Source organism: Macrobrachium rosenbergii, chromosome 15 (assembly GCF_040412425.1).
Source record: "Macrobrachium rosenbergii isolate ZJJX-2024 chromosome 15, ASM4041242v1, whole genome shotgun sequence".
Lineage (NCBI taxonomy): Eukaryota > Metazoa > Arthropoda > Malacostraca > Decapoda > Palaemonidae > Macrobrachium > Macrobrachium rosenbergii.
This window is the reverse complement of record NC_089755.1, coordinates 44,647,621-44,660,120: the sequence shown is the minus strand read 5'-3', so window position 1 is coordinate 44,660,120 and position 12,500 is coordinate 44,647,621. Positions and strand designations below refer to the sequence as shown.

The window sequence follows — 12,500 nt, the reverse complement described above, 5'->3', positions numbered from 1 at the left end:
AGAGAGAGAGAGAGAGAGAGAGAGAGAGAGAGAGAGAGGGAATGTAGTTTCAACATGCTAATAAATCATTTCACAGTGCTGACTATAGGTAACATAAATCGTTCTGTCATTAACTAGCTTACCACGCCCCTCCATGTCCGAATGCAATTGGCTGGTTTGCAAGGCAACTCGTTTTTCGTAATAATGAGCCTATGTTTGTATATTACCTTTCAAGTATTTAGATATATTAAAATCCTTATCTCCAGCATAGTTTCCTATACTTCTTAGACGGACGAACAACGCTATTTAAAAAAAAAAAATAATGATCCTTCCTAGTCTAATGACAGTTACATCTAAATATGCTTCAGACCGGTTGCTCACGCATGCGCATTGTCATTGTTTATGTTGAGCGGCGATGTCACAGAGAAGTCTTCCCTTTACATTATTATTATTATTAAAGTAGTTTAACCAGACCACTGAGCTGACTTTCAGCTCTCATAAGGCTGGCCTCTTCCCTTTACAAAATGATTCATTTTAGTCTAATGACAATCACATCCGATGTGCTTCAGAGCGGTTGCTCACGCATGCGCGTTGTCATTGTTTCTGCTAAGCGGCGGTGTCTCAGAGAGAAGACTTCCTTCTCCAATTATTATTCCACTTTTTCTTTTCCTGCCCGAATATGGCTCATGGCTTTCATCCTCGTCAGTAATTAATCCATCATTTCTAAGGTCTAAGACAGGCTACTTCCTCTTAAAGAAGGATTTTAAGACGTCGCTGCGACGCTTCACGTTTGCCAAACTTCGTTGGAGAATACGTGAAGAATATATATATATGTATATATATATATATATATATATATATATATATATATATATATATATATATATATATATATATATATATATATATCGGTAATACAAGGATGTTCTAGAGAGAGAGAGAGAGAGAGAGAGAGAGAGAGAGAGAGAGAGAGAGAGAGAGAGAGAGAGAGAGAGAGAGAGAGAGTACTATTCGTGTCTTGACAGTTAAAATCGTTAGCTTCTAATTTCAGTTTCCAACGTTTCTCACGCAACTTTCTTAATGACTGTGAAATACTAGGAAAAGGGATTTCCAAATGGTGGCTCCCGAAAGTTACTTAAGAAAGTAATTTGTTTTTTAGGCAGAAACGACCTTATCTCTTGATGTGCTTCTCATGGAGTATATCTTACATTCAAAATGAGATTCGTATTCAAATTTGTTAGTGTCTAAGGAGACATCACCTTGTTTCCTTGAGTGAGACACTTTTTAAGGTAGAAGGGTGTAGCAAAAGATTTGGGAGAGAACTGGAGTGTCTATGGAAGCAATGGTGGAAATGTATGCAGGGACTGTTGAGCCAACTCTCCTTTACAGAAGTGAAGTGTAGACGCTAAACACAAATGAAAAACAAAAGGTCCAAGTTGCTGATATGAATTCTTTGCCTAAAAGGGAGAAGTCAAAGAGATTGGTAAAAGAACGAGTAAAAAGGTCAGTGCAGGTAAAAGGATGGGTGACTTTGTTTTGAGACAGTTCAGTCTTGTGAAAGAATGGAAGATGATAGGTTGGTGAAAAGCGTGTGCAATTCAGTCTTAGGAAGGAGGGGATTAATGCCGGACAGATGGCAGAAAGAGTTATTAGAAAGGAAGGACCCTGATATTCACGAGGTCCGAAAGCGCATGCAAGAAAAAGGCGAATAGGCAATGTCTGTAGGGGATTCGATGCACTGCTGATGAGCCTTTCTGAGAAGCATATGAAGCAGCTAATGCCGCAGAAACATTTTGCAAAAGTGGCTCATCCACAATTCAGCACTTAAAGCTAAGCATCTAGCAGCTGTCATTGTGTTTTTTCCGAAGCACCCTTGTTACACGTACATATATACATGCGTACATACGTACATACATACGTGCATACACACACGTATATGTATTAAGTGGACACATTTTTCCATTAAGAAGATGGCTCCGCATAGTGTTAAAAAAGTCCTACATGACGTAAAACTCCTGCTGATTACAGGGCCTATATAATGCAAACCATTGCGTCAGCAGGTAAAATACTGATTACAGGTGTACGTAAAAGTCAGTTACAGGGATTATGTAAGGCAAACTTTCGCAATACGGAGAAACGTGGATTATACTGTTGTTCCAGGTTGTTTTGCTCTTCAGTTTCAGTCTACGTAATTTCATTTTGAAAGCGAGTTCGGAAAAACGCGCTGGAAAAAAAGGGCAAAAGTCTGGGCTTCATGATGTCTTATTACAGTCATTTCTCTTGAGGGTGAAACTTCTCTGCTTCTACGTACATTCGCCTTAGTTTTCACTCTACTTTTAGCCTAGCTGTACAAATAGAGTAATTGTTTCTCAAGAAATACTTTTAGCTGTACAAGCAGACTAAATTGTTTCTAAAGAAATACTTTTAGCTGTACAAGTAGACTGAATTGTGTCTATAAAGAAATACTGTTAGCTATACAAGCAGACTTAATTGTTTCTAAAGAAATACTTCTGGCTGTACAAGCAGACTAGATTGTTTCAAAAGAAATACCTTTAGCTGTACAAATAGAGTAAATTGTTTCTAAAGAAATACTTCTAGCTATAAAAGCAGACTAAATTGTCTCTAAAGAAATACTTTTAGCTGTACAAGCAGACTAAATTGTCTCTAAAGAAATACTTTTAGCTGTAAAAGCAGACTAAATTGTCTCTAAAGAAATACTTTTAGCTGTACAAGCAGACTAGATTGTTCCAAAAGAAATACCTTTAGTTGTACAAGCAGACTAAATTATCTCTAAAGAAATACTTCTAGCTGTAAAAGCAGACTAAATTGTCTCTAAAGAAATACTTTTAGCTGTACAAGCAGACTAAATTGTCTCTAAAGAAATACTTTTAGCTGTAAAAGCAGACTAAATTGTCTCTAAAGAAATACTTTTAGCTGTACAAGCAGACTAGATTGTTCCAAAAGAAATACCTTTAGTTGTACAAGCAGACTAAATTATCTCTAAAGAAATACTTCTAGCTGTAAAAGCAGACTAAATTGTCTCTAAAGAAATACTTTTAGCTGTAAAAGCAGACTAAATTGTCTCTAAAGAAATACTTTTAGCTGTAAAAGCAGACTAAATTGTCTCTAAAGAAATACTTTTAGCTGTACAAGCAGACTAGATTGTTCCAAAGAAATACCTTTAGTTGTACAAGCAGACTAAATTATCTCTAAAGAAATACTTCTAGCTGTAAAAGCAGACTAAATTGTCTCTAAAGAAATACTTTTAGCTGTAAAAGCAGACTAAATTGTCTCTCTAAAGAAATACTTTTAGCTGTAAAAGTGAGACTAAATTGTTCTAAAGAAATACTTTTAGCTGTAAAAAGCAGACTAGGATTGTTCTTAAAAGAAATACCTTAGTTGTACAAGCAGACTAAATTATTCTAAAGAAATACTTCTAGCTGTAAAAGCAGACTAAATTGTCTCTAAAGAAATACTTTCAGCTGTACAAGCAGACTAGATTGTTCCAAAAGAAATACCTTTAGTTGTACAAGCAGACTAAATTATCTCTAAAGAAATACTTCTAGCTGTAAAAGCAGACTAAATTGTCTCTAAAGAAATACTTTTAGCTGTACAAGCAGACTAGATTGTTCCAAAAGAAATACCTTTAGTTGTACAAGCAGACTAAATTATCTCTAAAGAAATACTTCTAGCTGTAAAAGCAGACTAAATTGTCTCTAAAGAAGTACTTTTAGCTGTACTAGCAGGCTAAATTGTTTCAAAAGAAATGCTTCTAGTTGTACTAGCAGACTAAATTATCTCTAAAGAAATACTTCTAGCTGTAAAAGCAGACTAAATTGTCTCTAAAGAAGTACTTTTAGCTGTACTAGCAGGCTAAATTGTTTCAAAAGAAATGCTTCTAGTTGTACTAGCAGACTAAATTATCTCTAAAGAAATACTTTTAGCTGTACTAGCAGGCTAAATTGTTTCAAAAGAAATACTTTTAGCTGTACAAGCAGACTAGATTGTTCCAAAAGAAATACCTTTAGTTGTACAAGCAGACTAAATTATCTCTAAAGAAATACTTAGCTGTAAAAGCAGACTAAATTGTCTCTAAAGAAATACTTTTAGCTGTGGCAAGCAGACTAGGGATTGTTCCAAAAAGAAATACTTTAGTTGTACAAGCAGACTAAATTATCTCTAAAGAAATACTTAGCTGTAAAAGCAGACTAAATTGTTCTAAAGAAATACTTTTAGCTGTACAAGCAGACTAGATTGTTCCAAAAAGAAATACCTTAGTTGTACAAGCAGACTAAATTATCCTCTAAAGAAATACTTAGCTGTAAAAGCAGACTAAATTGTCTCTAAAGAAGTACTTTTAGCTGTACTAGCAGGCTAAATTGTTTCAAAAGAAATGCTTCTAGTTGTACAAGCAGACTAAATTATCTCTAAAGAAATACTTCTAGCTGTACTAGCAGGCTAAATTGTTTCAAAAGAAATGCTTCTAGTTGTACAAGCAGACTAAATTATCTCTAAAGAAATACTTCTAGCTGTACTAGCAGGCTAAATTGTTTCAAAAGAAATACTTCTAGTTGTACAAGCAGACTTAATTGTTTCTAAGGAAATATGGAAATGTGTAATTAACCAACATCACCTGCGGAAGAATTACGTATAACAACAACGAAACCTGACAAGGGAAACTTCTTCTTTGTATATGACATGAAAGACGTCCGTCCAAATTCAGGTGACGGATAAGCACGCTCTCAAATGCTTCGTGACGACATAATTTTCGCGACTTTGCTGCCGTGCATAACGGCGCTAAACTGCTCTCCCACAAGGGGGAGTCCCACCCCCCTCCTTACCACTCACTACCACCACCCTAGCTAACCACACTTTAGCTCATTATTTAACATATTCTGCATTTAACATTAAGATTATTGTGCATCACTTATATCATCACAATAAGTTGCGTAATGAAACAAATTCAACAAACACCTACACACGGTTGGTTGGTTTGTTTAGTTTAAAGGAGGCGTTATGCCAGCACGGGCTCTTGCCCTTAGGCCGTTCGTAAATACGATAAAGTACGGAAGGAAGAAGGATTGGTGAGGACCTCAGGTTTCTGCCCAACCAAAAGAGATAGCTTACAAACACATTAAGTATTATATCTCAATAATAAGTCGTTTTTCCCTTGTAGTAGGTGGCTAGTAAGCGGTAATACCAATGCCTTAGGAAATAGTACAATGCACTCCAAGGCTGAGGGACAACTACTGAAGGGGTGTGGACCCTTTGGTGAAGGATATATACTATACATATACACACATGTATAGGTATATATATACATATAAGTATATATAACCATATATAAGTATATACTGTATATACATACATACATACAGTATATATATATATATATATATATATATATATATATATATATATATATATATATATATATATATATACATTTTACATATCTATGTATTCATGTATATACATATATTCATATATATTGAGTATGTATATATATGTATGTATATATATATATATATATATATATATATATATATATATATACATACTCAATATATATAAATATATGTATATACATAAGAATATAGATATGTAAATATATATATATATATATATATATATATATATATATATATATATAATATATACATACATATATATATATATATATATATATATATATATATATATATATATATATATATATATATATATATATATAAAATATATATATATACACAATTCTTGTTCCTAAATACTTATATATAATTCTTGTTCCTTAATACTAACAATGGGTGACTCAGAGAAAAAAAAATATTTACCTACTGAACGCTTTAACGGGAAGAAACTTTAGCGGATAAACTAGAACGGATTCATTTATCGCCACGTCGTTTCCTCCTGAATCCCGATGACAAAATTAAGTACCGATAGATCCTCTTCTCCGCTTCAAGTACCGCTACACCTGCTGTTGGGGGGATTGGTGACTTCGCCCAGTCACCGGAAATTTTCGGCACCGCCCAAAAACCCTGGGAATTCCAAGTACGCGCTGATTTCTTATGTTATGTAAGGTATGCAGGATAGACACTCTCTCTTTCTATATTTCTATATATATATATATATATATATATATATATATATATATATATAGATTTATATATATATATATATATATATATATATATATATATATATATATATATATATATATATATATATAGGTATTTACAATGTATATATATAAATATAAAATATAATTATATATATATATACAAACATCCAACTACAGTCAATAAACTACCAGGTGCACAACTGAAAGCGGCACAACGTTACCTACATCCAAAAGAATCTTATCAATCTGTCCTTGCCATAAAACCAAACCATAGGCCTATAAATAATGTTTACACTAACAGCTTATACCTGTAAACAACACGCATTCGCAGACATGCATACAGACAGACCGACAGACAGACATGCAGACATACACACAGACATACAGACACTTTCACACAGACACCCTTGACCGTGTCAGAACAATTCTTTCCCCGTTTCGTGAAATCTCGTAATGGTAGACTATCCGGGAATGTTATGCACCCAGTCCGTAATCACATATCGCACCGCTCTGCGTATGTTAATTATGTTTATTTATGTTTGTTTGCGCCGCAGTTGGCTGGAGGGAGTGCAATTGTTCGGCATTTAAACGTCATAAATTCTGTGAATGTCTTTTTTTATTAATCTTTTCGTTTTGGTTTGGTTCGGAGTGGTACTATGGAGCCACTGGTGACCAACATTCGTGTATTTCACGCTGGGCGAAATTGCTTAATGCGGTTCTTTCGGCTCTGTTCGCAAGTCAAGGGTAAAGAAATGGAATTTATTTTCCCTTTCTCTCTCTCTCTCTCTCTCTCTCTCTCTCTCTCTCTCTCTATCGTGATATGGGACCTGTGCTTTCATCATAAGGTCTGTCAAATATATATTAAAAAATAAGTCACTTTGTGTAAGGACGTATATGAAAACCTGTTTTATACACATACATGTATACCCAGACGTGTATGTATATATATATGTATATATACATAAATATATATAAGTATATATACATAAATATATATATATATATATATATATATATATATATATATATATATATATATATATATATATATATATATACAATGCTAAAATTAATATCCTTTAAGTAATGTAACACTGTAATTTAAGCGAACACAAACCAAAGTCATAACAAGACCTTTGGGAGGAGCATTTGACACAACTTTCTATCACTGAGCGATGAGAAGCCTTACCCGGTCTCAGACCAGAAAAAGACTATTGAGTTCCTTAGGAATCTGGAGAAGCTGCAAATTCAAATCCCCTAAGTTGAATCTGTCAACTGATTCTGCATATTCAAATCACTGAACCAGAACTGGAATATAAATCTTAGGCCAAGTGCTAACGCTGGGACCTATAAGATCATTCAGCGCTGAGAGGGAAATTGAGAGTCAAAAGGTTTGAAAGGTGTAACAGGAGGAAAACCTCGCAGTTGCACTACGAAATAATTGCTAGGAGAGGGCGGAAAGCAAGGTGGAAGAAAGAGAATATGAACGGAGGTACAGTAAAAGGAATGGAAGGGGTGGCAGCTAGTATCCGAGGGAACGCTGCAAAGAACCTTAAGTAATGGCTACGGTGCATCGCGTGAGGTGCACTGACGGCACTACCCCATATATTCCAGTTATAGCTTTCTAGTTGCATTCTTTTGTGTTTCTAAAATATATTTTCAGCTCCATTTTCACTTACAAACCTGAGACACAGTAATACTCTTACCTATTTATTTTCTCTACAGGATTAGCTTATATACAGTATAACTGGCATATGAGAGAATTAATAGCCATTATGTATATAAGTATATATGGGGAAAATTTTGATATTCACAAACACATACAAACACAATTTATATATATACTTGTGTGTGAGCATGTAAGGAACTGACCTATAAAAACAAATGCTAAAGATTACACCGCATAGAGAGAGAGAGAGAGAGAGAGAGAGAGAGAGAGAGAGAGAGAGAGAGGACCATAAAAATGCTGTTATCTATGTTCTCCTGCTGGGACTAGAGTTATTGCTCATTAAATTTCCACGCTTTCCCACAGCAAACTTTCGCATTCCTTCCCCTCCTCCTCCTCCTCCACCAGGTAGGGCAAAATGCCATAATTAATGACTCACGATAAAAGGGTCGAGAGATTAAGGAAACGTAAACAATTCAGCTGATTTCGAGAAACATTACTTTTCTTCTCGTTTTGAACACAATGCTCCCTCCCTCCCCACGAAGGTCGACGATAAGCATCCTGTGACTAGACGGTTTCTCGATTTTGCGAAATTTACCTTGGATTCTCTCTCTCTCTCTCTCTCTCTCTCTCTCTCTCTCTCTCTCTCTCGTTAGCGCAAGTCACAGTGGGTGACCTTGCGTCGTTGAAGAAGAAGAAGAGGAGGAAGGAGAAGAAGAAGAAGAAGAAACAAGCCAACCTCGCTCAGCCGAGATGAATAAGCATCGAAAAACCTTAAAAAAGAGAGGCAAGAAACAGCTAGTTAAAGACAGCCCCGAACTGGCTAAAAGACAATGTCAAGGAGAAAATACTAAAACTATCTATGACCTCCTTAGTACACTAATAACAAAGAAAGCAGGAAATCCGACAGCAGCAGAAACTTGAGGAAGAAAACGGAAGAAAAAGAAATGCAGAAACGCACCCGCCATCAATTACGCGGCTAGGGTGAGTGCACCCGCTATCAGTGCATTACGGATGAAGGATCTCTCATGCAAGATTCCTATTACTTAGTCTCTTGACTCATTTACCGTATCTGAGTCGCTCATCGGGGACCATCCTGCAGGCGTACTTTGGTTTGCTTTGTGAATCAAGCCGCTGTGGAGCAGCCGAGACGGCGCTGAGCCTCAAAAGGAAGATAAAAACGAGCGAGAGATGAAAATAATCAACATGGCGTCTCCTAATGCACATTAAGCTCTCTTAAGCGTAAAACATTCATCTATTTTTTTCATTTACATCTCGCCGTCATTACTCATCGTGGCGAGGTGAGCGTGACCTTTACTTAACTCTGTCAAGGAGATTATGTTTTTGGGTCAGGTTGTGCGTTTCTTAGCAAGATTACGCAAAAAACTTATAGATGGAAGTTCTCACAAAGGTGGATTTCATGCGAGATAGAACAGTGTAATTTCTCAAGAACAAAGGAACTTTTACGGGGTCTGATTGCTAAGTCTCGTTTCAGGTGTTCTAGGCCTAAGAAACCTAAGCCCCCAGCGAACCATTAACTTAGATTCTGGTAATCAAAAGTAACAATTAGCCTGAATTCTCCTCTAAACCTGTTAGGTTTCGTTTTCCTCCCCACAACAACTAACCATTTTTGGCCAATAAGGATAGATGGCCAACAGAGGTTACATGTTGGAGGAGGCACACGGTCTAGACTTTTTTTTTTTTTAATCTGTTTTCTGTTGCGTTTTCTGCTTACTCCAGTCGTGTACTTCAAAGACTATGAATAACATTGTTACGATTTGTTGCCTGTGGAAGAATCTGTTAGTTTATAAAAAAAAATTCTTGATTACTGCGAGATTCGCTTGGGTGGGTCACTAGACCGATGTGACGGGAAGCATTTCCTCAAGAGTTTCAGAGCCGACTTATATACAGGAATCAGTTCTCAGAAACGAGATAAGGCTAAGTTAATGAGACCCAGTTCTACGCATAAGACTTCTCTCTCTCTCTCTCTCTCTCTCTCTCTCTCACGTTAATATGAATTTCATGATTTGGGTTACGTTGGGGTGATAATTTTGCTACATATTAACTACTTCAATTTGATTTCTAGCGATGAATGCCTAAAAATTATCAGCTATTAAATTAACTGATGATAATCTATAAATTACAAATATTTTGCATTTATGTATTTTCATTCGTATTACATGGCATCTTGCTTACGCACACACGCACAGAACACATTTTATATGTACACATATAATATATATATATATATATATATATATATATATATATATATATATATATATATATACTGTACAAATATATATACCCAGAGAGGAAATATAATTGATAAGCGCTCCGTCACCCACCAGTGGGATTAGAACTCCCACTGGGTGGGAGGACAACGTACAGTGTCACTGGTAAAAAAGTCACTGGACGTTGTCGTTTTCCAACCAGTGGGGCAGTTAGAAACCCACAGGTGACGGAGCGCTTATCAATTATAACTCCCCCTTGGGTGTATGTTATTACCCAGGTAGAGTGAATTAGAACAATCAAAGACATTTTGTAGCGTAATATTTGCACCAAAAAAATTGTCACGGTGTACATGACGAACACTAACACACTATATATATATATATATATATATATATATATATATATATATATATATATATATATATATCTACACATTCACACACATATATATAATATATATGTATATATGTGTGTGTGTGTGTGTGTGTGTAGCTGAGAACCCATTATCATTTCTATATCATAATGAGTCTCTACCAGCGAACTCCTTAAACAGTAACATTGTATTCAATCCAGTATCAGCGAAGGGTCTTGTATAGCTAACTTGCAATTATATTGCTAATCTTTGTGTTATGATACTGTCTTAAGTTCACTGTCATTTCCCATCTTGGTAACCTACTCACAATCTAAGAACTAAATCAGATATTTTTTTCTTTTCAGAATCTCCCCTTTACGAGTCATTGGTGTCTACTTTTTCTACAATGGAGGATGATGTCAACCTAGATCACGAGTACCAGCAGATACCGGCCCTGGTGAACCCCCAGGGTCGAAAACCACCGAGCAGCCAAAACTCTGGTGGAAACGCAGGGGCAACAGCGCTCCCGCCAACCAGAATTCTGAGCGACAGCGCCCAAGAGTACCAGACGGTCAGTGAAGCCAGGATCACGACGCTGGACGTCAGGCCAGAGAAAAACGCGGGAAGGGACAAGGATCCGGAAATGGCACCCGAATCTCAGATCTGCAGCTGTCAGTCTAGCAAGTCGACTGATTCAGGGAAAGCCGGTACGTCATCCCCATCGAAGATCGACAATTCTTCGCAGACCGTCTCCCCTTCCAGCGAGTTCCACAGAAGTACTGTTTATCTTAGCGATGAGAAAGGGGGTTCCTCCTCCACTGAGACTATCTCAAGTCTGAGCGACTCTGATACCTATCAGGATATAGATAGGCCTCCGACGGTTATTTTCCTCCCTAGCGCTGCCAAAGAGTCTGCGGGACGTGCTAACTCGGCCAATAAGAACGAGGAGGGCAGCCCCAATGGCTCGGAAGTCAGGCCAAGTCAAAGCTTCTCCAGTCAAGACAAGCGAGTCGTTAGTCCTAGGTCCAAGTCTAACATCTCCTCCTCCGTTGCTTCCACAACCAATCTCAAGTCTAGCCATTCAATTAGGTCCAGCAGCCACAACGACCCAAACAGGACACAGAGAAAGTCCTTCAGCAAATCGCCAGAGACGACGTACCTGCCTCTGACCATCGAACTCCCAGAGACCAAAGAAAACCCGAGGAAACCGGACCCGAACGCCAAAAGGCACCAGAACTCTTCCCCTGGACCGCACATCATCACCACGCTAGACCCACCCATCAGGAACAAAAATTTCCTGGACTGGTCATCTGAGCCGAGTGACATCCCTCCTCTGGTAGTCAACTTCGACTCTGAGAGTGAGGATGACCTCGCCAACGAGGCTGACCTCTCCGCCACTACTATGGATGACGACAGCACCTCGCTGTACATGACTGAGGGCGATACGACTTCGTTGTATTCCTCTATAGCTGAGCTTTATTCGGTCATACCAGGCGACACGGATTCCCTTGTTTACGTGTACAAGGCGGTGCCCAATAAGCCTTTCAACGGAGTCATTCGGCATCCCTCGTCTGTAGGATACAGGATACCTTATATGACCCGCAACAGGTTAGTGCAATCCTACTTTACACTGTTAACAAGCTGCTACTTAATTACCGTAAAGCACTGGAGACAGTGATGATGATACTGACTGATAATGAAAACGATAAGGTTCGTTAATTTCAACAAAATCGAGTACCCAACAGAAATCAGAACACAACAAGGCAAAAGAAAAAAAAATCAGACATTTGCAGTCCTTGGACACAACAATTCAATTTACCTTTTTTGTGTTTTACAGTTCATGCTCCCTAATGGCACAGGAAACGGTGAAATAAATATCATTCGTAAATTTCGGGATACTGCACCATGACCGAAAAAGTAAAATCAATAATAAAGGGTTAGGGAATGTTGCTTTCCTTTCGCATCCCAGTTTCCTGTTCGTTCTTGGGAAGAAAAAAATGCAAAGAGAAAGCTAAAGTTTTTATCTTATTAGTGATGAAAAGAAATGTGCTCAACGCAGGAAGGTGGCATCTAATTTTTTCTTATTTGCATTGTCGACTATAATAACATTTGTCACTAAAAATTTGACAGAAAAACAAAAATATTGC

General features: G+C 37.1%; 2 protein-coding genes across 2 annotated transcripts in view; one reads left to right on the top strand and one right to left on the bottom strand.

Annotated features, from left to right (window-relative positions):
- Window positions 1-12,500, bottom strand: part of LOC136846618 (acyl-coenzyme A thioesterase 9, mitochondrial-like) — a 136,800-nt gene that overhangs the window by 83,655 nt on the left and 40,645 nt on the right. The gene's annotated exons all lie outside the window — the stretch shown is intronic.
- The window catches only part of LOC136846617 (uncharacterized), a 77,553-nt gene that overhangs the window by 44,740 nt on the left and 20,313 nt on the right, over window positions 1-12,500 (top strand). The window contains exon 3 of the mRNA XM_067117510.1: window positions 10,719-11,961. Within this exon, the coding sequence (XP_066973611.1) occupies window positions 10,719-11,961 (1,243 nt within the window). The remainder of the gene's footprint in view (window positions 1-10,718; window positions 11,962-12,500) is intronic.